The sequence below is a fragment of the Strix uralensis genome, chromosome 1 (assembly GCF_047716275.1).
Source record: "Strix uralensis isolate ZFMK-TIS-50842 chromosome 1, bStrUra1, whole genome shotgun sequence".
Lineage (NCBI taxonomy): Eukaryota > Metazoa > Chordata > Aves > Strigiformes > Strigidae > Strix > Strix uralensis.
Genome location: NC_133972.1, coordinates 157086760 through 157112972, shown reverse-complemented (window position 1 = coordinate 157112972; position 26213 = coordinate 157086760). Strand labels below are relative to the sequence as shown.

At 36.5% G+C, this 26213-nt stretch overlaps 1 protein-coding gene across 2 annotated transcripts in view; it reads left to right on the top strand.

Annotated features, from left to right (window-relative positions):
• The window catches only part of CSMD3 (CUB and Sushi multiple domains 3), a 759152-nt gene that overhangs the window by 618234 nt on the left and 114705 nt on the right, over positions 1-26213 (top strand). For both annotated transcript variants that reach the window (XM_074886756.1, XM_074886745.1), the window contains 6 exons: positions 2213-2309; positions 3237-3341; positions 11760-11878; positions 15078-15147; positions 16764-16880; positions 23068-23277. In XM_074886756.1, the coding sequence (XP_074742857.1) occupies positions 2213-2309; positions 3237-3341; positions 11760-11878; positions 15078-15147; positions 16764-16880; positions 23068-23277 (718 nt within the window). The remainder of the gene's footprint in view (positions 1-2212; positions 2310-3236; positions 3342-11759; positions 11879-15077; positions 15148-16763; positions 16881-23067; positions 23278-26213) is intronic.

Below are 26213 nucleotides of genomic sequence, written 5' to 3'. Positions count from 1 at the left end.
AGTTCCCAACACAGTAAACCAAATACAGCTGATACAGGATCAGTAAGACAGAGTACATATCAGAATTCATCATACCATTTTTACTGTGTTATTTTTCACAACTGAGCTTAGCTTTGTATCTACTAATGGCATAAAAAATGGCATCAGAATTGGTTTTGTTTTTTTCACTTCATAGGAAAGAAAAAACTGAATATACCTATATAAAATGCACTTATTACTGTGAAAATCCTCTACTTGAGGCAACATTTGAAAACTTGGGTCACTGCTTTTGTCCAACCTGAGAATGCATGCAAGTGCAGATATTCAAGATTCTGTGACAGCTAATGCTTTTGTGTTTATGTAAATGCATAAAATATCTGGACAATTTTCCTGACCAATATTTTCCCAGCTTTAAAGGAGATGAAAATAATATATCACCAATGCATATTCCTCTGTGAAATGTGTAGATGGAATTTTAAACTACTTAGGTATAACAGCTATCAATATGTATGACTGCATTGTTGAATTTGTTGTAACAGTGTGATCAGATGTAAATGCTGAGCTGTCTCATATCAAATCAAAAAGCAGACATTTAAAAGTAGATTTAGGTAAATATGAAATGTGTACCAAAAGCCTTCTGTCAGGCACCTAACTTAAATACCTTATGTCGGGAAATTAATCTACCATAGTTCCTTATAAAGTTAGGGTAGAAAGGCACATCTAATATAGACTCTGGCTCTGAATCACTGCCTGAAGGTATGTCTCTATTTATTGACTACATGGGGAGGTTAGGGGAACTAACATCAGTTGCACTAAAATAGAAGTTTTAAATTAGGTGGTTTATGACATATATAAAAACTGTAGTCAGTATCAATCTGGCCCTGAAAACAAATAAAAAAATTAGATAATTTGAAATTTGTTCTGAAGGTTTCCTAGGTGCCTGCACTTCAAATTCTGTATGTCTTCAGAAATATTCCTGACAGAGACAACACCCATAAGTTTCACCTAAATCACTTGTGAACCAAAAAATAAACAGCCAAGTCTTAAAGTTTTCTGAGAGACCAGATGCAGTGGGCTTCCTCCAAGTATCTAAAACATGTTAACAGTCAGGGTCTCTCTGTTGCTTCCCTTTTTAAAAATAAAAATATCATCCTTTGGCTGTAGTATCTGACCAATTCCAACAAAACAGTACAGTGTTTAAAGACCGCATCCAAGAAATAGGTAGCCAAACTGAATATTCCTTTTACCCAGAAGAAAATCCGAGTCAGATATTTCACCTAGAAAAATAACCTCATTACCTAGTTGTACTGGAATCAGTGTTTATTTCTTCTGTTGAAGCTATACTATATAAAAAAAAAAAAAAAATAAAAAGAAGAATTGAGGCAGAAGAACAGTAAAAGAAGCATAATTCCCTAACTCAGTGGCTAAGGTATCCCTTTTTGGAGGTGGCTGGGGTTTCATTTGTACTTCTGTCACTCTTTAAATGTTTTTCATTAAACAGTTGTTTCACTAAAACAAAAAAGTGCCAGACCCTTTCCCCTCCAAAACAGGAACAGGAACCTGGCATTTCTGTACTTCATGGAAGTATTTTCACTATGTGAGAACAGATATACCCTCCCTCTTGCAGTCTATCTACTTACCACTTTGTATCGCCTTACGAGTAGAACGCTGTTGTCACCTCTGGAAGGAATGAAGTGAATGTTTTGCCTTTTGCTTGTAGCGTGATAGTGACTGCTCCTTCTCAGATGTCAGTGATGAAGGTAACCAAACATAGGAGGTTTCTCTTGCCTGGAGGCAGAATTGAACATGGCAAGGTAGATGAAGCAGCATGCATCACTGTGGGACTATTTTTAGCCCTGGATAAACTAGAGAAAAATCACAAAGAAACCGCAGTAATTGATGATACCATGTTTTGTCTTCCCCTCAATGTCCTCTAAACAAGGGAATCATATTTTATATCCAGATGATATTCATGGTTGTGTGACTCTTGTCAGAGCTTATATGTGGTTGTTGCTAAGGGTCACAGGATTTAGAAGTCTGAAGTGGCAATTAAAGAAAAAAAATGTTACAATGCAATTTATTCACTTAATGATGATTTTCTATTCTCTTTGACAATGAGAGCAAGACACAACTTTTCATGATTGAAAGCAACAGAGGCTACTGTTTACAGTCCTCTTTCTGCTTGAATACAGAGAATTAGTTTATGTTCTTTACCTCACATTTTTCTTCATAGGTGCAAGTGGTGAGTTTTGCCACAGAACACAACTGGGATTCCTTAGACTTTTATGATGGTGCAGACAACAATGCTCCAAGGCTTGGAAGTTATTCAGGTGACTGAGATTTTACAATAAGTGTTTTACAGATTCATCTCTTTATTGTAAATGCACAGCTCTTTCTAGTTCGTGTTTGTGTGCATGCATTTGTTTTTCTGTAATTAACAACAGGTAGTAATATTCTTTCTCTTTTAATCAGTCACCTCTTAGCAGACTTTCATAAAGCTGAATCTTTGAAAATGTTAGAAATAAAATAACGTTCGAAGGCTCCCAAACTAGATATCTATTAATATAATTTTCTGCTCAGTCTTACAGCAGGGTACAGAAATACAGACCTCTAACAGAGATGCCTCTTGAAATTGTACATGACTAAAGGATGCATTCTTTATCCTTATTTTAGATAAATGAGATGGTTGTGTTTGCCTTTTTTTTTTGGTTTGTTTTCCTTTATTCTACTTCATTCATATGTATGGAATGAGATCACAGACAGTAAGACTGTTGTCTTGTTTTGTGCTGAAACACAAATAAACAATCAATCACATTTCTAAGAATAGTCATACAAAATATATTCACAGCTGCTTGATATATTTGCCTGTTACATTTAAAATTATTCCATTTACAGGATTTGCTCTTGCTTTTATGAAAACCCCAGTGAATATTTTTCCTTTTGTGGATAAAAGCATGTAATGTAAATTTATATCAGGCCTACAGTTCATGTCTCTGATATTGTGGTGCACTGAAAATGTAACAAAACTTTTACAGGGACAGATATTTGATAGCATCCATGATGACAGAATACGGTGGAATTGGTTATGCAACCTCTCTCTCTCTCCCCCTCCCATCCTCTTTTCCCCCTTCCCTGCTTTCTCTTATTCCCTTTCTCTCTTTTTACACACACACACACACACACACACACACACATATTTATGTATGTATTTAGTTCAGTTTCTGGCATTTCAATAATATTTTGATTTCTCTTTTCAGGAACAACCATACCTCCACTTCTCAACAGCACATCAAATAATCTGTACCTAAATTTTCAATCTGATATCAGTGTTTCAGCTGCTGGATTTCATCTTGAGTACACAGGTAATGCAAAAATGTTTCAATTAATTAAGAGTGCTTGCTAGTTCCAGTCATCAGGTGTGCCTAAACTACACAAAAGAGGAATATTTAGTCCTACTGCACATAATGAGCTACATACCATTACTTCAAAGTCATTCGTAAAATTCTCATTTAATTCCAAATGAGCAAGATCAGGCCTCAAACCTGTACTGTAAGGATTGGGGAGTTTAGTTTGTCTTGCTTTTGCCTTTAATGTGTTTTTGCTGTCTGAAAAGCTTTTCTGAAAATAACTAGCTGCTGTAATGCAGATATGCTCCTGTGGGAATCCTAATCCCAAAATATAACATATTCATACAATTTTTGCAGGCAAAACCAGTATAGTGGTTTGGGGGATTTCCATTTAACTTCTTTGATAATTAACAATTAATTAGTGATTCCAGTATTGAAAAAAAATAACAAACAAACCCTTAGGAAAAACTCCCCTGCTTCCCTCCAGACACCTCCACACACACACTTTTTTGTTCTCGCCAAACACTACACTCTGTCCCTTTGGTGAGGCAAGGGCAGTGCAGCAGATTGGGTCAGTGTCCTGTGGTTCCTACGGTCCCTTTAGGATCCCACCTCTCAGTGCTGGCTCAGGGAGTCACCGGGGCTCCAGCCCAGGCTCAGCCAGCTGCTTCAGCTGTAGCCTCTGCTCAGGCGTGTTCTTCTTGTCCTCCTTCAGTGAGGTCTCCTCTTCCTCTAGCATTGTCCCTTTTTAAGGTGCTTACTGCCTTTTCTTAAATATGTTTTCACAGAGGCACACCTGGTTGTTTCGGAGGCACCACAAACTCCTCTGGTGGGTGCGGCTGTTCCCTGTGGTGGGTCTGTTGGAGCCAGCTGGAACCAGCTGGAACCGGCTGTGTCTGGCACAGCCCCCGGTCTCTTTCTACAGGTGCCACCCCTGCAGCCCCACAGCCCACCCCACCCCCAAAATCTGCAAATTATGCCCAACACAATCATATATATCCTATATAGTATGTATTTTTTATATATGTGTAGGACACAAAAATTAGTCATTCTCAGCGAAAATGAGAGAATGAACAAACAAAATAGCAGCTGTGCTCCTTAACTAACTGACAAACGCTCACAGGTTGGTGAGAACACAGCAGAATTATTTCAAATGTTTTTATTATTGCTGAGTACCTCACCAGCGGGAAAGGCTATAATTATAAACATACTTTCTGTCTGAATGAGATTGCCCTAGCTGACTGACAGGAATTCTGGCAATCGCTAATATTTTGTTGCAGATTTTTACTTTTTTTTTTTTCTTCCCAGCTGTGCAGTTCCCTCTGCTCATATTGGTTCTGGTGTCTGATCTGCATAATTGTGTCACAGTTATTTCTTGTCAGTTTTACAGTATGCAAATCCCATGCTCTGCCTGTCTGATTAGCTAGTCGGAGAACATGGCCTTGCAAAATTGCTTCCTAATCGCTTGTCTATAACTAAACATTAATTATAGGTTAGAATTATTCTGCCATTTCCTTGAAATGTAGATACTCTCTCAGCTGCTTACAACTTCAGAGGGGAAAAAATCTTCAGGAAGTTATGAAAATAAAGTAAAATGAAACTGAATCCGGGGAAAGTGAAAATGCATCTGTGTATTCCTACATATCCAAATAACTTAAACATGTAGTGTACTACTGGTATACAACTTTCACCTTTAACTAAAGAATTCACAGTATATCATTTAAAGTATTGGTCTGTGCCAAGAATAATAGAATATATCTGTATGTATGGATTTATACAAGGGTGTATGTGTGAATCTGTACAAGTATAATATGTTTTCTGTGTGAGTGTATAAAACCAAAGTATATGCTGAAAATTTGTAATTCAGGAAATAATATTGATGTCCCTCAGTAGATACCCAGTTAACCAGTAGCTCAGTGAAATACGCTATTTTACAAGATGAATGATTAATTAACTTTTCATGTGCAGGTGATAGACATGTGATTAAAACATCATATAGACTTTGGGATGGTGTGAGGAAATTGCAAAACAATGTCTAACCCTGTAATCTTTATTGGAAACAAATGTAAACTTTAAGGGCAAAAATTTTGTGCAAGTGTAGAATTGCAGTTGAAGAGTAAAATACGATGACTTCTGAATTAAGATTTTCTGTGATGAAAATGTAAAGAATTGGGCATCCCTGTTTGTTTACCATTCTCTGGCTCACACCACAGAACTAAAGCATGGTTTCAGAACATGCAATCTGAATTCCTGTCATGCAAAACTAGATAGGAGTATGTACCTCAGCATCTCAGCCAATGCCTTCAGCCACTAATGAACAATCAGCCTATAGGACCAGACTAACTAAAGCTAATAGAAATAAACCCCTTTAGTTTAGCACTTATTTTGGATCTTGAGTCCTAGGTATCAGCTGTTTCTGATCCATGACTATTAGTCCCCACTACTCACTAAGGAAGACATAGTCTCTATTACCTGTGAATTGGAGAAAAGTTTTATGATTTTTTCTTTTCATCTGTAGCTGTTGCATTTAGGGTGAGAATAAATTGTGTAAGAGATAAATTCCCTTGTGTTCTAGCCTGTCCTCAGGGATTAGAGGGGCTAGGGACAGCTGGACTTATCCCTTAATAGGTATGCCAACTGGGGCTGTAACTATAGGCCTGACCCGTACACACAAACAGCCCGTATGCTGTAGGTCCAGTTGTGTTCAAAAGCCGTCAGATTCACGAATAGTATGGGGCCGTAACTATAGGTCTGACCCAGCCCAAACAGCCCATATACTGTAAATCTGGTTGCATTCAACAGAAGCAGTCAGATTCATGAATAGTACTGTTTATTTTTACGCAACATCTACAGATTCTTTAAGATTGCCTACGATAAATGCACAAACTGCAGGTTGGCTATACAGCACCACACAAAAGAAAAACTATTGCAGTCACACACACTAAGTTCCCAGGTATACACTCGACGTAGCCGAGGAAATCTTATCAAAAGGTGTCCCTTCTGGGGGGGGCAAGAGCACAAACCCATCAATCTGTCCCTCTGATTTGGTGTCGGATTATCATCTCTTCAAGTTAGGTAAAAACTTGGAGTAGTATTTATCCTAGTTTGTATGTGTGAGTGGGTGGGACTGTAGTCAAGCCATTATCTTTTGAGTAACGACACAGTACATTCCTTGGTGCCAGGGATACAGCTGGGGTTTGTGAGAAAAAAGGGAGGATGAGGAACAAGGCCAGCAGGCTACTGCAAAGAGCAGGAGATAAATCTGTCCTTGAAATGAAAGAATGGGACCGCACAGCCTACACCCCACTTCACATTCCTCCTTGGCACCACGACAAACACAAATCACTGGACCTCCATCCCGTCCTGTGCTTGCTCTGGGCACCCTGTGTCAAGGAAATGTGTGTTTTACAGATTTCTCACTGTTTTGCTTTTCTCACATTTCCAACAGCTAGCAGTAGCTTAATTTTTTTTCAGCAAGAGACTCTGGAAAATTCTGCGTTGGGGTGAATCATTAATTTGATACAGGAGACTAAGACAAGAGACAATAATTTCTTGTCATTGCTGGGAAGGAAGACAAAATAAAGTGTATCTGGATTTTCATCTCTTGCAGTTTTCTGCAATGGAGAGACATGAATTTCTGTCAGAATTCCAAAACTCACGATACTGCTGTATTCCTACTGAAATTTCTCCAGAAATGCATTGATCAGAACAGAGTTCACTCTCCTCAGCTGTGAGTCATCTCTGACTCTCAGACAACACTTCCTGCTCTAAAAGTTGTGATTATATTTTCAGAAATAGTTGGTAAATAGAAAGTAATGGATACATTATCAGTGTTTCATACATTTATTGCATTTCACTGGAGCCTGTACTGTCAGAGATCATCATGAGGAGTCAGCTAAATTAAAGTCTTAGTTTTTGAAGTAAAGGTGCACAGTTCTCACTGAATATCACATCAGAGCTAAATATTGATATTAAGTAATTTTCTAGTGTGTTAGCTATAAACATTTTCTGTTCAATATGTAGTACACCTTCCAAGTCTATTTCACGTATTCCAGCAGACACAAGTCTGAGGGGAAGTGCACCCCTCGTCTCAACAACAGTTTTCTGTAAGAAGGTTTCATTCTGTTTCGTTTCCAATATATCTTTTCATCTTTTATTAATAGGTTTTTCACACTGTCCAGTCTGGCTTTTGAACTGCTACAAAATCCAAATGCATTTTTTTATATTAAAATAAAACAAAGCAAAGGAACTTGACTTGTTGAAGAAATATTTTAAGACCAAGTAAATGATGCTTTGACATAAGGAATTAAGTATTCATACTCCAAAACTGAATAGTGGTCTTATCAATAATCTTTCTTCTAGCATACTTCTTTGTTGAAGCCTTAAATTCTTATTATATTCATAACATGCAGTTTATATATTCTAGTGGATACCTTAAATATGAAAACATATTGCTTTGAAAATATATTGCATCAACTGAAGTACGTCAACAAAGAGCACCACAGAATGGTTTAACACTTGCATAATGTTTATATGTTTTATGCCACTATAAATCTTAATTTAGTTCTCATTTTCTCTAACTAAAGTTTTTCTAATTAGGTAATTGATTATGCTGTATAAGTAGTGGTAATATTCTTTGAGATTAGCAGAGTTTGTCAGATTGCCTCATACATAATTTCTATGATACTTTATTTAAAATTAGTAAAAATTATGACACACTAATTTTCATTCTAAAATATAATCTCTAGAAATCTATATATTTAAGTTGTATAATGTATAATTCTAACACCATAAATGCTAAAACATTTCCATAAAATTACAGTAGTAACTTTAAAAAATAAAAATGCTATTACTTTGAGGCTTGTGTAGTCTCAGAGTGCTATATCCACAATTTCATTGGTAGGGTTTTGTATTTAGAGCCATAGGAGCTGTTGGAGAATGGCAAGACAGGAACAAATAGCTTATTTAAATCTATATACAGTTCCTCTTATCTAAAAATTAGAAGATACTGAAAGTATGTTTTCAGTGAATGCTTATGTTAATTTCTCTTTTCTTTCTAATGCCATTGGTCGTGAAAGTTTAAAAATTTAACACTGAGATAGTAGTATAAAGTGGTTCAAGGAACTAGTTATGCACCACAAATGAGTCAATAATGAACAGATTTCAGCTTATTAATACATTTATGCTGACACCTGAATAACTATCATGACACCCTAGAGACATGAGTTCTGAACTAGCCTTCAGTTGGGAAGGGGGCAAACCCTTTTATGTTTCAGGTTGTTGCAGATATTCAAACTGCTTTTTTTTCCAAGCATTATTTTATTAATTGAAGTGACAGCACAGTAGGATGAACACCTGTGATCTGGTTTGAACTGTTAAGATACCTACTCCGAGAAAGGCATTTAAATGAACTTGTTTCACTTTGTGTGGCCTGAGTATTCACATAGGTTTTGCATTTCAGCTGAAGGTTCAGTAATTAGAAACTGAAAACTGCTAACTCTTTCTTTAACTGTTCAAAATAGATTATAAGCACTCATCTGTGTAAGCCAAGTACTGCTGTTCTTCTGCATTTGTACTTCGCACATGACTTGGATCATGGTCTAGATCTCTAAAATGTAAAAAGCGGATCTAAGCCCATCAGACAGTTTCAAAATAGATTCTTTGATGTTATTTTGGTTTGTAGGTTGAGAAGAGAAAATAAGAATTTGAAAGATAAAAATAATCTATTATGTAAAAATAGGTTGCAGAATGGTTGCTTGCATCATTTTGTACATGACAAATATGGGAGCATTAAGTTTGTGATCAATATATACAAAAGTATAATTGTCATAGACGAAAGAACATGCATCCTCCTCTGTGAACCTGCAGAGAGCCCTGAAGTAAACACTAACTTTTTCAAAGTAGCAACATTCCTTTCCACACAAAGTGATGCAAGCCAGTACTGAATATCGTGGAAAACATCTTGTTGCTAAATTGTGTAAGTTCCTTAATAGCAAAATATAAAAAAAAAAAAAAAAAAAAAAAAAAAATCACAAAGTTAACATTGACCAAAAGTAATAACTGGTCAGTTTGTAGATCTGTATCAGTCATTTCTGATTCCCATTAACAGATATATGCAGTAAAAAAATATGTTTTTTCCTCTCATAACTGTTCTCAGCAGAGAAAATATGGACTGCAAAGTCATTAAGGATTTTTTTTCTGATTTAGGATTGAATTATGTTTTATAGCAGGAAGTTTATATTGTCATGGTCCTGAGTTTTATAAATAAAATGTAGATTCCAATGATTTTAATTCAAACATTTTTTTCTTTTTTTATAGTTTTATATAAAATTTCACGTGCCCAATGCATTTTTTAAGAACAGAAATTACAAACTAGGTTATCAATTCAATATTTATTTTCTAAATGTCAGACTTTTTTTTTCTTATAATACAATGTAATTGTAAAAATATGGTACTGAAAGCTATTATTGGTGTACAGAACATGCCTTATAGATAAAAAATAATGTCCATGCTTTATAAATTCCTTAGAATTTGTCTTTCAGCTTTCATATAGAATAAAAACGCACCATTGTAAGAGTCTTCAAATAGTAGTTTTTACTTAATGAGATTCTTACATGATTAGTTACATTAGTAAGTTTTTTAACATGTGGAGGTTGTTAATACATTGAAGAAATGCCATTACACAACATTTCCCTATTACCTACCCTATGTGCTGCTATTTAGTTGCTTAAGAATCCTGGCTTCACAACTAGTTAGGGTGTAATTCTTACAGTAGGCTGTTTTGCTGATTAGGGATACCAATTACACTCAGACACCAGAGTGAAAAGAGCAGGCGTATTTACTAGAAATAACTAAATAATATAACAGAATAATATAGAAAACATACAGTAAGAAAAGACAAATTAGCGCGCTTAAACAAACAGGAAAATACAGGGTAATGCATCAAATCATTACTACCTGAGAGAGAGAATAGTGATTAAGGAAGATACATCACCACTTGCATACTTTACCATCACCCAGATCTGCAGTCGCTGGGGAGCCCCGGTTACAGCGAGGATTTGGAGAGCCTTTCCCTGCAAGTGGGAAATCCTACGCGGTGCGTCCATCCGTAGGTGAGGCTTCCAAAGTCGCTGTGAGCGGGTCCAGCCTTATATACCTAAAAATCAGTAAGCCAGAATAACTGGCACCTTTGTTTTAAGCGGAAATATCTGGTTTTCATCTCACATTAGGTTCCCCCCCTGAGCCTGGCCAGGGCTTAAGGGAGAAGCTAAGGGAGTTTCTCTGCTGGTCTAGTTAATTTATGAGCAAGGTCACAAGGTCAGATAACTGTTTCTGTGGCTCCGTTATCTTGCTCACACATAAAGAAAGATAAGGATACATTCAACATAGACATGTTTTATGATGTTTAAGCTATATCTTCTATGCATATTTCACTAATGACTACATACAGAGTTAGCAGTTTCAGTTCAGGGCCTGTTGCTCAGGCTTCAGTATTTCCACCTTTTACATCAAAATAGGTGGTTTGCTATAACTTAGTATAATACCTATCAGCACAATGGTTATCAGTTATAAAATGTACAGGATTCATCTATAGGTCAACTCTGGCTTGGGCTTATTGTCCAAGCCTTAGCACTTCATAGGCAAAGACAGTAACGAGCTGCTTATGCTTAATGTTACACATATTCTTATATTCCTGGATCTTCCTGGGTTGATGAAATGAAGAATAATTTACTTATTTCTCTTTTTGATGACCATGAAAAAAGCATATGATCTCTTGGCAAACTAGCTTCTATTACAATCAGAAATTTGAAATATTAGTGTTATAACTCTATAGATGCTTCCTTAAAAATAGCAGATTTAGGTGAAATTAGATGTAAAAATTTACTCTGTGTGTGTGTGTGTTTGCGTGTGTGTTTACATGAATAGAAGAGTACAGTCACACCTGTGAAGGATTGAATGCAGGTGAGCAGTTACGCTTTACACTGGTTTTCCTGTGTTTTGCACTTGGTGTGGTATTGGCCAGCATTCCCTGGAACAGATGCTGGGAAAGGAAAGTGGGGGTGCTCCTAGTTTGAGTTAGGTAGGCTACAGTTAGGAGTGAGACTGGAGGTGAAATGAATGAGTGAGCGAGGAGATAGTGGGAATTTAGCGGAGACTTTGAGTTGAGACTGCAGATTGTTGGAAAGTGTTTGTTACCACCCTGATTATTTCTTTCCTTTCCTTTACTCAGAAAATAAGGTTTTTCTCCTTATATGACAGTTATTCCAAAATAATATTCCACTTGCTTGTCCACAGACAAGCTGCTGGTACCCAAGATCTTCCTAAAATATATCAATACATTGTGCCTATGAACAGTGTACACAGAAGTTCTATGTGAATTTAAAAATAGATTTTATGTTCCTTAGAATGTCTAAACTTCTCAATTTTTCACAGCTATAGGTTTGGACTCTTGTCCTGAACCACAGACCCCAAGCAATGGGATCAAAATTGGAGACAGATACATGGTTGGAGATGTGGTGTCTTTCCAGTGTGATCAGGGTTATTCTCTTCAGGTGAGCCAAGTTTCCCATTTCAAATGGTGCCTTTTAGTTCTTTAATATGGTTATGTTTGAGGCTATCAATATGAAATGGACACTGAACCCTTCAGGAGTTGTGAACACATGATAAGATTGCAGGACTGGTAGGCTTTTCTGCAAAATATTAAATTAAAATCGTCCAAACATTCCATCAGAAGTGTATGGCTCTGTGCTTCCTCTGCATTAGTGATTACAGGTTGTTATCTATTATTGATGGCGTCTTTGGTATTTATAGCTGAGCTATGCAGTGTTGGCAAATAAAGTTAAATCACTTGATGAGCAATTATCAATAGTTCTCTATGTACAGGAGGAAAAAGAAAGTGAAGAGGGGGAATGAGAACAAACAAAGGGAAAGGAAATAATTGTTCTTCTCAGCAGATCAGATAGTGTCAGTTATTTTTGTTCAGTAATTTCTTGGGATTTTTTATCCAAAAGGTTTTCAAATATGGGTGTATTTTGCCAAGAAAATTTACTATGCTCTTGCATTAGCAAAAGGTATAACTAGGGGCAATGCAGTGATTGTAAACTGTGACTAATTTGCCCCTTTGAGTTACTTAGCATATTGTGGTGGTTTGACCTTGGCTAAATGCCAAGGTACCCACCAAGTTGCTCTATCACTTCCCCCCCTTCCCCTTTTTTTCTCAACAGGGCAAAGAGGGGAAAGAAAATAAGATAGGAAAAAAAAAACCAACCCTTGTAGGTAAAACAAAAGCAGTTTTAATATAAGCAAAGCAAAGCAAAGGTCCGCACGCGGAAGCAAAAAAAAGAAAACAGATTTATTCTCTACTTCCCATGAACAGGCGATGTCGGGCCTTCTCAGGAAGCAGGGCTCCAATACACGTAGTGGTTGCCTCGGAGGACCAAGGGTGACCCCACCCCCTTCCTCCTTTTTCCCAGCTTTATACTTGAGCAGACGTCATATGGTCTGGAATATCCCTTTGGTCAGTTCAGGTCAGCTGTCCTGGTTGTGTCCCCTCCCAAGATCTTGCCCACCCTGTCCCACTGTGGGGGGGGGAAATGTCAGAAAGAGCCTTGGTGCTGTGTAAGCACTACTCAGCAGTAGCCACAACACCAGTGTGCTATCAACACCCTGCCAGCTCCCAGCATAAAACACAGCACCATGGGGGCTGCTACAGGGGAAAACCAATTCCGGCTCAGCCAGACCCAGTACACATATATACCGAGTAGGAATGTGTCTGCCTACAGAAAAGTTCTTGAAAATATTTTCAAAAATTTGTACTGTTATGCTGCAGAACCAAATCTAAAACTGAGTATTTTTTCCACTTGAGAAACACCCCAAAAGGACTGATTCCAACTGATAGGTTACTATTTTCAACAACTATGTTTTTTCTCTTTTGTGTCTCTGCAGACTCTACAGTTTCCATTTTATCTAGCTCTTTGAGAGCACAAAAAGAAAGAAAACAGTCACATTACCTATACATAGGAAAAAGAAAAACCTTAAAGGGAGAAAATATTTTGTATACAACAGCACATGATTAACTACTAAAGGAGTTATTGATACCTTTGGAGTAAAATAGCAAAAAGATAACTTACCTGCCTTTCTTCATTAACATCAGTCCAGCCCGTAACACATGTTGATGAGTGTTAGGCTAGCTGAAGTGAAGTTTTAAAAATGCTAGTAATTTCAAATATTTATTTTACATAACTCGGTGAAGACCTAAATACTGGGGTCATATGTACTACATCAAAATTAAAAATTGAATTACTTTCTTGGACTAAAAAATATTTTTTAAAAAGCTGCAGTTTATGTATTGTGATAGAAACTAAATAAACTTGTCTGCTTCTAGATCTCAACTGCCATTTGGATTTGGGACCTGTATCCCAGTTTCCCCTTCAAGACAGAGTTCCTAGTCATGTCTGCAGCCTTCTAACATTTCAGGAAAAAGTTATATGTTCTGTGATTGCAACTCTGACAATGACTGTTGAAGTTTACTTCTTACATTGCCTGATTTTAGCTGGTCATTCTTGGGAACAACCTGTCAATTATTTTTTTCTTCTTTGTTTTAATTTCATACTTAAATACAAATGTATGAGCAGACAAGCTACAGTAAATGGCTGAAATAAAGAAAATATAAAAACCATTGGCTCATAGACTGTGCAAATACACATGTAAAGCCTCTTCCCTCCATATTGTTTTTCTGGCTTATACAGTATGACTTTGTCACTTCATTTTTTTTCTTTTAGCAATGAGCAGATATGCATACTTGCACTATGGAGAAAGTGTGTTTATTTTTCTTTAGGAGAGAAAAAGAATGGGTTGCAAATTGATGAATAAACTATTCACAGTTACCCTGGATACTTTAGAGATACTTCATTCCCTCAAATGCTACAGGCTCTGAACTGATAAGATTTAACATGAAAAACTAACTTTTCTCTTCATATGAAGGTTTAACAGGCTAAAAGCTACTGTTTTTTTTTTTCTACTAGATCACCTAAGAGTGTATACTATATGGTTTTGTAAGATATCCCAAGTACAGTTCTCTCAAGATTTTTCATTTTCATTTGCTATCTCTGGAAGACAGTTGCAATTACGTGATGCTGATGAGCAATGCAGAGGGTCACTCTGATGGGTCTTGGAACTTATTGTAACAGATTGCCTTGAAACTACACCTCATCTGTTGTAAAGGATACATTTTGTAAAGCGATCCCTTAAATATCTCAGCTTTTGGCAACTTAAGACAATTGTTTCAGGGTTGAGGGTAAGGACTGCATTTAGAATAGGTATTATGAATTCAAGATGTAAAGTCAGTACTGTATAATGAATATAGTTCGTAACTTTTTATCATGTTCCACAAATGATGTAAATCAAAACTATGTAAACATTGCTTCAATTAGACCTTTAGTTTATAGGCACTTGGTTTATACTAAAGCTGGTATTATAGAATTGAGCTGGATACTGTTATACTGTTAGAAATCATATTAAGGACATAGACACAATTCTCTAGTGGGCTAACAGTCACACAGTTAGGAGTACAGTCTTCTCTGTTATATTGAAGGTAGGATAAAATTCACAGTGTGAAATATAAATGTTATACCTTATTGTTTTTATATATTTTGAGATCTTTTAAATTATTATTTTTGTTGAGATACTAATGATGTGCCATATATTGTATATTTTTTATTATATGAATTAGCAAATATTGTGTCATTTTAGGGGCATTCACATATCACCTGTATGCCTGGACCAGTAAGAAGATGGAATTATCCGATTCCAATATGTTTAGGTATGTTCAGCAATCATAAACTTTCTTAAATATGCCAGAATAAGAAAGCCAGAGAACTCAAAAATAAAAGATATGTGTAGGGGAAAGACTAGGGAGAACTGAAAGAACTTAATTAAAAGTGAAAATAGTCAAATAAAGCTGAAGATTTTCAACTTATGCTTCACACTTGTTTTGGCAAAGCTTTTCTGAAATGTCCAGTCAGAAGAAGAAAGAATGAAATATCTTCTAATCAGAATCTATCATCAATTCACTATCAGTGATGAGACCTCCAGAGACCCTTGCAAGCATAATTAATTTATTTATTAATCATTTCTGCAGCAGTGATGACTATTATACAAAATACTAAAATAGAAATAACATTATATTTTCATCTGTAATAAATTCAATATAAGGCATATCTGCCCAATTTAAGAAGATACATTATTTTTCAAATTAAACTATATACATGACCATAGTAATATTATTGGAAGAAGCACTGGAATCCTGACAGAAGCCCAAATGACACATCTGAAGTGCATTTAAACACAGTCTCTTTATGTGATGGATAAATGTGAGGGATATAAAACTCTTTCTATTTGCATTCTCTTTCACTGAATAGAAATGACTTTTTGTTTCGGTTCCCTAACAGTAAAAATTATCTGTATTTGTAATCTTGCATGCATGGAAAGTAACATACTGCAGATCTCATTAAAGATTTTGTACTTTGCTTTTTTTCAAGACAGATTATATATCCTCTTGAGCTACCTCACATAATCCTGTTCTTAATCCTGTGGGTTGTTAAAAACCTCCTATGAGGTACTAAGCTCCCTCAGTTTAGAATTTATAAATATTCAACAAGATTCAGATATTTGGAAGAACTTTTTCAAGAGTTAGTCTTCAGTTTCCACCATTATGCATTGACATATGTCTAGGAAGTCTGATATGATAATTGCACTGCTGTATGGTGTGCTGAAATTTTAGGGGGTTTTCTTTTCCTTTTTTTTTTTTTTTTTCAAGTAATGATTTTTAATTGTTTTTCAAAGGATGTAGCAACTGTTAATTGGACAAAACTGTTAAACAAAAATGTATTAACCATAATTAACATCTTCAAATCTAATATTTAAGTGTAAATTATTCACTGATGTTTTACCTGAAAAAAAGTTAAAATTAAGTTCAAATATGGATTTAGTTCAGTTTCTGGAAATATGTGAGTGTGTATATTCTCCAACTCTGTTTATTTTATTTTGTTTTTAGAACAGTGGGATACAAATGTAGTTTTTAAAAAGCTTCTTGGAATGCTTTGAGTACAGAATCTTTTAAAAATACATTATTATTATATTATTCAGATGTTCTTTTTCAAACTAATGTGGAATTGTGTCAATTTTGCTATGAGCGTATGTGTGCTGCTTGCCTGTTCACAAGAGTGGTTCATGCGGAGTGCAAAGTAAACATCTATTCTCTTTTCAGGTGCATTTGTCCCCCAAATTAAAACCTAGTCAATTCAGAGTAGATACATATGTTTAAAGTACCTACTTAGTTATTATTATATTATTAATGTTGGAAGGATCTTCAATGTTCTGGATTAATTTCTTTAGCTCATTCTACTCCTCTGAAAAATGTCTTTGCTTTTTTTGCAGCACAATGTGGTGGTGGCATGTCAGACTTCAGTGGAGTGATCCTCAGCCCTGGGTTTCCTGGCAACTATCCTAGCAGTTTGGATTGCACATGGACAATAAAGCTGCCTATTGGTTTTGGTACATGTTCTTTCATGATTAAATTTGTTGGTGTTTTTATGGATTCAAAAAACTGAACATAGATTTTAAAATATTGTGAATATTTATCCTGGGAAAAAAAAGATTTATAATTAATTTAAAGAAGTTACCAAAGCCTTAAAAGAAATATATAGAATAGGAGAGCTACAAGGTTCTTGGTTTTTCATTTAACATATACTACAATTTTCTGATAAAGTTGTTAAATTAGAATTAAGCACATTTTTTAAACTTAACAGCTTTATTTCTCTTTGTGAGGTTGTAAACACAACAAAAATAAATAGCTACAATGAATATTTTAAACCAAGTCAGCATCAGTTTAGAAGAAGTTGAAGCTACATTTGAGTTCATTATTTTATCATTAGGCTTCTTTGCATAACCTAGGTGAATATTGCAGCAGCATAGAAATGTTCTTGGAAGGGACCTCTAGAAGCCTCCCAGTCAAAGTTGTCAAGCTTCCCACTCAAAGTGAAACTTTCAGTAACACTAGATCAAGTCCATTGTAACTGGCAGATCCTTCTCAGCTGTGCTGCTACTCACCTAATCAATTCCCAGCCTGTACCAACAGATAAGGATGTTGTGCTCCAGATGCAGAACTTTGCCCTTGTGCAAATCTTTGCTTGTTTACTCAGCCCAGAAGTTTTAGTGCTATTTGCTATATCACCCACATCCCCTAGTTTAGTATCCTCCAAAAATTTGTTGAGGATGCATTCTAATTATCCAGGTCTCTCATGAAGGCATTGAGTAATGTAAGCTCCCATATCAACTCATAAAATATTGCACTTGTTACTGTCTACCAACTGGACATTGAATAACTAATTATCACTCTTGGAGCCTTGAAGTTCCATTAATTTTTAACCTACTTCCATTCATAAATTATATCTGTTCAGCTTCCAGATGAGAATGCTACAGAAGACTGAGTCAAAAGTCATAGCAGAGTGAGAGAATATTATATCCACCATTCTCCCTTTGTCAATTTAATCACAGAAGGAAATAGTTGATCAACTGTGATTTTCTGTTAGTAGATACATGTTGACTGCTCCTGAGTCCCTTTTTGTCTTCTATGTGTTTGGAAATTGCCTCCAATTAGTCAAGTTCCATAATCTTCCTGTAGACTGCAGAAAACCTGCAGTTGCCATTACCTAGGTCATCTTTCTTGTCTTAAAGGTGGGTATAGCTTCAAACTTTTTCTGGTCACCAGAATTTCTCTTATTCACCATGATTTTGCGTAGGTAATATGAGCATTTCAATTACACTGGCTAACCCCTTGAGCAATTTTGGGTGGATCCTATATATCTATCACTGCAAAACCTTTATTCAAAGCTAGCCAATACAGTTGTCCCATCTTATTTTTTACACTTGTGGCACTTTTGTGGAAGCACTTGCACTTGGATTTTTTTCTTTATATGCTAGTTAAACGGCATGCTTTTTTTTTTCCAGACGTGTGTCACTGTTTTCTATTTTATATTTGCCATCTTCTGTCATCTTCTTTACTTGACAGTACAGAATTTTTGTGTCTTTTGCAGTAACTGAATGTGACATCCCAAATAGTTTTCCCTTCTGCATCTGTTCAGATTCTTTCTCTCCTCTTTTTAAAATCAATTCTGTGATCTTTTTGATTATAAATCCTGTGAGCCTGGTTCACTTATCATTTAAATGAAAGCCAATTATTGTGCATGGTTTTTTTAAACTGAATAATATTAAAGATAATGTTGACTTAACAGAATCTATCTGGAAAATACATTATGTCAGGTTAGGGATTTCCATATAGAACCTAATTGTTATGTTTGCATTTTGTTCAAAAGTCATAATATTCAGATCAATAATTGATTTTTTGTATTAGCATTAAAGAATAGATACTTTAATTCTGCCATTAACTGAATTTTAGACAGCTTGATGTGACAGCTTCTAGTGTTTCATCATGAGTCATAATGCTGTCTAGAATCTTCAGATCCCCTGCAGATCCCTGCTAGTTCTTCAGTTCATGTATAGGAAAATTAAATGTTCCTTTTTCTAGAAGAAAACTAAAACTGCACAGATTGAAATGTGCTTGACATTTTTGACCCGTTCTAAACAGAATATGATTAAAAATGAATTGAAAATTAAAGTAAAATTTCATTGTAAAATTGAAAAAAATAACTTTTGAAAAAGTGATGGCTAAAACTGGTTTTAGTGATGCTGTGGTTCTAGTCCAGTGGATGCACATACACCTGAGTCTTCTAAGTACTAAACAGGAAAACTCAAAACCACCATCATGGGAACCTTCTATAGGCCTTCGCTTGTTTAAATGTTTCTAACATGATTTTTTCCTGGTTAGAAGTTATGGATCATAAGCTTTTCCACTTTATAGTAGCTAATGGTGTCATCTAAACCAACAACATCATGTTGATTTCAATCAACTTTTGAGATTTATGTTTAGCTTTTATATATAAATATATGAAATACTCATTCCAGAGGGGTGTCCAAATTGCAAAAGCCATAGAAACAGTCTAACAAGCAGAAAACCGAGACAAACAGAGGCAGATACTACAGGCTGAGTAAAGGATTAATACTTTGGAAGATTGATATGGCTCAGGAACTTGTAGTGAAAGACAGCAGAGTACAGAGAGCGGAATGATGGGGAAAAAATATATTAGAGCTGGTTTTGTGTTGAACAAAGTGAGTGAAAGAGAAAAAAATTGACAGTAAGATAACATGAGTTGGCAGTTATTAATGACACCTTAAACTTTGGACAAGTGTTTGGTACACAGGGTGAAATAAAAGGCCAAGCCTAAAAATATCACGGATAGAGAAAGAGCAAAGCTTGGATATAACTGGAAGGCTGGCAAAGTCAAAGAATGACACTTAAAGCAGAAGCTTTCTTATCATATATAGACTGTCTTCAGATAAAGAGAGACAGAAATGATCAAGGCAACAGTAATTTAATTATGCACCAACCTTTTTTCCTGTAGCATATAAAATGTTACATGCTTTAGAAAACCATTCATAAACTTTACATGGTATCTGGGGAGAAAGCTCTAAAAGACAAACACTATTTAGCTATTACAGTTTAGGAGTTACAAAATTATTCATGACTTCTCAATAATTAATCTGACATTATATCTTTTCCTTTCAATTTTATATGAAATCATGTTGATTGTCTTTGCCAGAAACACCAGTGGGACTCAATCATCTTCTTAATGAAAATATTCGATTGTCATTCCATAGTTGCACTAACTCCAGACAAATTACAAATTCTACTTCGTTGTAACTTATATAGAAATATGTATAAACAGGAAAATGTTTAAACAGCTCTGTAACTACTCAGCTGTTGAGCATTTCCTTCTTGTCCTGCCACACAATTATTGTAATACATCTCCTGGTTAGGAGAGAGAACTTGCTAATGGATAGTAAGCCACCTTCCTGTTCCTTACTGAATCGAATAATCAGAAATTTCTGTCAGCAAGATCGTTATATGGCACAGTGTGTGTGTATGAGAATTAAATAATTGAACTGCATGTTTAGTGGAGCGGTTCTGATGAATGATGGTTACATAATATCATTTACATTTTTTGTGACTCAAAAGTAATATATATGTTAAGTGATGTAAAGAGTGTGACCACCTCCTCCAGCCACTCCAGCCCAGGACCTTCCTACCCAGCCACCGGAGCCCAGCCTGGTGCCCGGGGACACAAGGTCTCTGCCCAGGCTGAGGGACATGGCTGCCACTTTCCCATTTGCAGATTCAAACAGTAACAAAGCTGAGCACAGACACACATAGAGGACACTGACATGGCTGGTCACACAGGCTGCCACAGAGAAGATGCTGCCTTCAACAACACCTACATACAGGACTCATGTAAAACACAAGCACAGGTAACCAAGTGCCCTCCTCTTCTTGGGCTGGCAGAGACAGAAGATCACTGGTGCAGGCACACACACAACACCCTCTAGGTTCACAAGCACACACACATTTGCTGATCCCTTGAATGTCTGCCCAGCATCCCTATCTGGATCTTGGGCCCTCTTATCTTCTTCATGGGTCCCCTACTGGTCCAGCTTGATGCTTGCTGGAAACACACAGTGTTCACACGCTCGTTTCTCAGGCACTGGACATTCGTAAGTCCCCCTGGGTGTATCAGCATGGACTTTCTGCCTGCCTGATATCCTGGCCTGGACCCAAGGCCTTCCTACACAATGGCTACTCCAGATTGAAGTTTGTTAGCAAATGACACATGTGCACCCCCCCCACACACACTGGAATCAGGGAAGATTTAGACACTTGCCCTCCCAGCAGCCAGCACCAGGCACACAGGCTGTGACCATGGTCCCACTCAGCTATGACTGCTGAGCTCCTTACTCACCTCACTCATGCTGGTCTCCCTAGTAACTGGTTTTGAGAATGTACACCATTCCTGCCCCAGTGGCTGGAAGCTGAAGACCCTTGCACTCACTTCAGGCCAGAGGCAGGACACTGACTCCAGTAGCTGGCACCCAGTCCACTCACACTGGTCCCCCTATTAGTTGGCATTCTGGACACAAGGTCTGTAGAATCATAGAATAGTGTGGATTGGAAGAGACCTTTAAAGCTCATCTAGTCCAACCCCCCTGCAATGAGCAGGGACATCTTCAACTAGATCAGGTTGCTCAGAGCCCCTGTAGGACCCTCCCTAGATCCACAGAGCTATGGCTTCTCACTCACTCTAGTAGCTAACACAACAGGGCACACCCCTGGTCTGACTGCAGTAGCTGGCACCAATTTTCACCTCTGCCACACACACAGAGGTCTCATCAATAACTGGCACTGACACCCCCTGACCTGATCCAGTAGCTAGCTAGCACTACAGGCCAGGGGCACCCACACCCCTGGTCTGACTCCAGCAGTTGGCACCAAATCCTGCTCACAGGTACGGGTCTCACCAGTAGCTGGCACTTAGTGCTTGAAGCACACATACACACGGGATAGAGAGTAAGATTACACAGAGAGATATGTAAGAAAAGATTTAATAAGAAGATATGAGATGACAGGACAGACTGATGATCAGGTCCAGGGCTCAGCCAGACAAATGTACTGACCCACCCCATTCTACATGCAACCAGCCACTTTTATGTCCTTTTCTGCTTACCCCTGTCTTTGTTCCTCCCTACTCCCCTTTCCCCTGTGCATCCCCTCAGGTGTTTGCATAGGTCTATCAATTCCTGCATCCGTCCCAGTATGGGGTCCCCGTGGTTTACAGTCTTATCAGTTGCAAAGTCCAGGTTGATATTCCTGGAAGTTGTGCCTGTAGTTTCTTGACAGCCCATCAATTAGTGTGACTGGCAAGGTCTGTTTCTTGTCATTGCCTCCATGTTTGCTTTGTCAGGTCTGTGTCTTTGTATATTTTTGTTTCTGGTTTCCCCCCTTTCTGTTGGTTCCCCAGTTGATAAAGTCCCTGATCATATAACCTCACTGGAATAAACATTCTTACACTCTCACTCGACCTCATCAATTAATGTGATTGACCAGGTTTGGTTTTCATCACTGCCTCTCTCAGGTTTATATACCTTTATGTTCTTGTTTATGGCTTCCTCTTTGTATTTTCCCTTGCTTCATTGAAAAACATCCTTGACCAGATACCCTTAAAAAAGCAGACACTCTCCTTCCACATACCTTTACAACATATCTAATCTATATTATATGCATAATTTTTACTGTGCCTCATTTCATATATATATAAATATGTATAAGCTGAGAGAGATCAGTTTATGCACAACTAAAATGCAGCTGTCTCTGGGGTAGAATACTGTCACTGTTTTTTTTCCAAGTGTGGCACATAAAGTATTTTTTCTTTTAATAGAACTGGAAACTATTTTATGCAATTGAAAACAAGAAAGATTTAACTAAATTGAATGTATTCAGTGTTCAGAGCTGAAATTTGCCCCAATGCACAAACAACAAACTTTGCCCCAAAGTGACATATTAATAACCTACAGTTCGATGCTTTAGATCATGTTAGTATTTCAGTGTTACATTTCTTACCTTGCCAGCTTATCAGAATTAGTAATGCATGAGAAGGACTGCATCTGGGAGTGTAACACATACATTTCCACTGGTTACATTATTTTCTGATATTATCAATGTAAAATGTACATACTTTATTTTCCCTCCTGGTATTGATACTGGTGGCTTTTTTCTATCAATGATGTTTTTCAGGTGTCCATTTGCAATTTATGAATTTCTCAACGGAAACCATACATGATTACTTAGAAGTTAGGAGTGGATCTACAGAAACTAGCACTGTTATTGGGAGACTAAGTGGCCCTCAGCTACCAGCCTCTCTGTTCAGCACAACTCATGAAACCAGCTTATACTTTCACAGCGATTACTCACAGAACAAACAAGGATTTCATATTGTATATCAAGGTGAGATTTTGACATCCTTACGTGAGAACAAGGTGGCTGTTGAAGGTTATTTCTTTTCTTGGCATTCCTAAAAGATAAACATAACGTAAAAAATTTTGTGTGTTTCAAACCAAAGTATTATGCATCAAGATCAAACAGAAGAATGCAGAAAATTAAGATCAAAAAGGAAAAATAATTGCATATTTTCTCTAAAAAGCAGTTCAAAAGTAGGCAAACAGATAATTTCCCATATCTGGTTTTGGTTGGCATATTAATTTACATTGCATGGCTTTGCAAAGTAAGCATCTATATTATTCGATCTTCATAAGCATATGGGAATCTCAATTTTGTGTCTTGGATTCTGGAAGGGGAGATTTAAATATTGGTTTAGCGTACTGGATCCATGTAGGCTAGTACAGAATAATGGCAACTCAGTAATCTCCAAATCCATTTTATTTCCTAGTTGGCAGTATCTGTTGAAGGGTCTTGTTCTGTTGTACCTAAATAGGTCATGCTGAGCTGGTGAAGACTGCAAGACCATAATTCTTTTTATATCATTGCAGATTCATTTAAAAGGGATTAGATCACCACTGTTCACAAGAAAACATCAAATGTATATTTTAAACTATACCTGTTTTCATGGTATGAATAATGTCAAAGAATAATTTAAAGTTTTTACTTTAGAACAGTCTCCTATTACTCTTTCAATAGTCCAAATTGACTTGAACTCTATGAAGCTTTCTGGAAGTGAGCTACTGTAAAAAGCATTAGCTTTTAAAGCTGGTAAGATTTTATTCACTTCCTATTTGTAATATGATACAATTTGTAGGAGTAAAGGAACTTTAAAATCTAGTGCTATGAGGGCAGTAAAAGACTCATGAGCGTATACTATTTCTGCTGTTAACAGTAACAGTAATCATTTTGGAGATGTTATTTGTCAAAGAATTTTAAAAAAAAAGTTTCCGTCTATGTTTTTAACCACATAAGAGAGAACTGTTTCCTTCAAACATATACAATCTGTGATCTTCTGATTTTGTAGATTTTGCATAGGGTATTTGTTCTCCATTCTGTAATAAGAAGTCAATGTTTCAGATCTTTTTGGAAAAGATCACCAAGTTGTGGGAGAGGCTTATTTTCAAATCTTACTTGTTTGCTATAAAATCTCTGATATTCATAGTTCATTAAAAGTCTTTTAATTCTTCTGAGAAAAGTAAAATTAAAGATAAGTTTATTTCTCCTCTTCCTTAAATATAAGAGTGTAAAAACAGAAACCCTCTATTGGATCAGAAAAAAAGCTCCATCTACTTCAGTATGGTATTTCCAAATTACAAAAAGAAATGCTACTTAGCAGCACAGAAGCCTAGCTGATTTCTTTCCTTCACCAGCATCCACAATTATTGTCAGACTCTTATTTTTATTACTGTGGGATTTGATGGCATTTTCACATTCAGCCTTTCCTCTGTCTTAATGATTTTTGTGAACTTCAGTCATATTGCCCCCAGTCTCTTTCCCAAGAAACGATGTTTAGCCTTGTGCTAATGTTATTTGTTATTACGGGCTGTATCATATTACCAGGTATAGAAGTCAGACTCACTGTTTTGTAATTTCAAGGATACCCTCTAAAGATAGATGTGATTTACATTAGGAAATCACCACTCCTCTAGATCAGATCTTGAAATGATATGATATATAACTTAGTTCAGCAGCTCTTCTGGGTGAAGAACTGCTCTTGGTCCTTTGCCTTACCTATTTAGTGTAGTACTTTTGTATTTACTTCAAACTGATCGAGGGCCTTAGACCTGCATAATACAAGTAACATATCTTGTTTGGAAATCTCTACACCATCTTCAGCAGTAAAGACAGATACAAAGAATTTATTGAGTTTTTCTCTCTATGGCATCCTAATCCTTAAAACTCCCTTTTTTCTTATTTGTCATGAATTCTCCCACCAGTTCCCTAGCTGACTTCTTGCTTCTGATGTTGTCAGATAATTTTTTTATGATCAGCTGAGATATCTTCTGCAAGACATTTTTCAAATTATTTTTGCTGTCTTTATATTTTATTTAAATTTGACCTGCTATGTTTTATGACTTTCTGGAAAGGCAGACTTTCATTATTTAAATGACAACCTTTTCCCTATTGTAGCATCTTTAACTTTCCTACTGAATCACACAGGCATTTTTCTGAACCACTTTAGTGGGTTTTTTATTCTGAGTTGTAGAACATGTTTTACCTGATCTTTTAAAGTAGTGTCAATTAGCAGATTCCAATCTGCATTACCTCATTTTTGTATAATTTCCTTTCCAGAAAATTGAATACCCCTGTGCTGGGTTTATTTGACTTGCTCCCTCCGAGTACAATCAAACTGCATTATGACTGCTATTATGGAGCAAATCTCCCATGAATACTTCTCAGACTAAGGCTTGAGTACCAAGCTGGTTTAAATCTAAAAAAACATCTTTTCTTGTGGGCTCTCAAACTGCTTGTTCTAGGGAACAATTATTTCCTGCATTCAAAATTTTATTTCTTCAAGTCATCCTGGTGATTTGGATATTTGGGTACTCCATTACTACTACCTGTCATATTTTTGCAGCTGCTATAATTTTACTTAACATTTCCTGCTCATGATCATTTTCCTGTTTAGACATTCGTAGCAGCAGCTCAGTACTACACTTATATTTCTGGACTTTTAATTTCCACCTATGAGTGGTGCTTTAGTGCTTCTTTTTTCCTGGTAATATTTTTCTTCTATAGCACTTAATATAATTTCTAAACAACAGTGCTGCTCTCTCACCTGGAAGTCTCTGCGCTCTCAGTCTTGAAAGGTTGGTTGTCTGGCAACACTGCATCCTGCTGCTCTATGCCATGGCTTTCATGTCAGGGCTTTTGGTTGGTTCAAGCATTCTAGATCCCACCTCATGTGTTTTGGGCTCCTGTAATTGTGTGAAGGGGCTTCT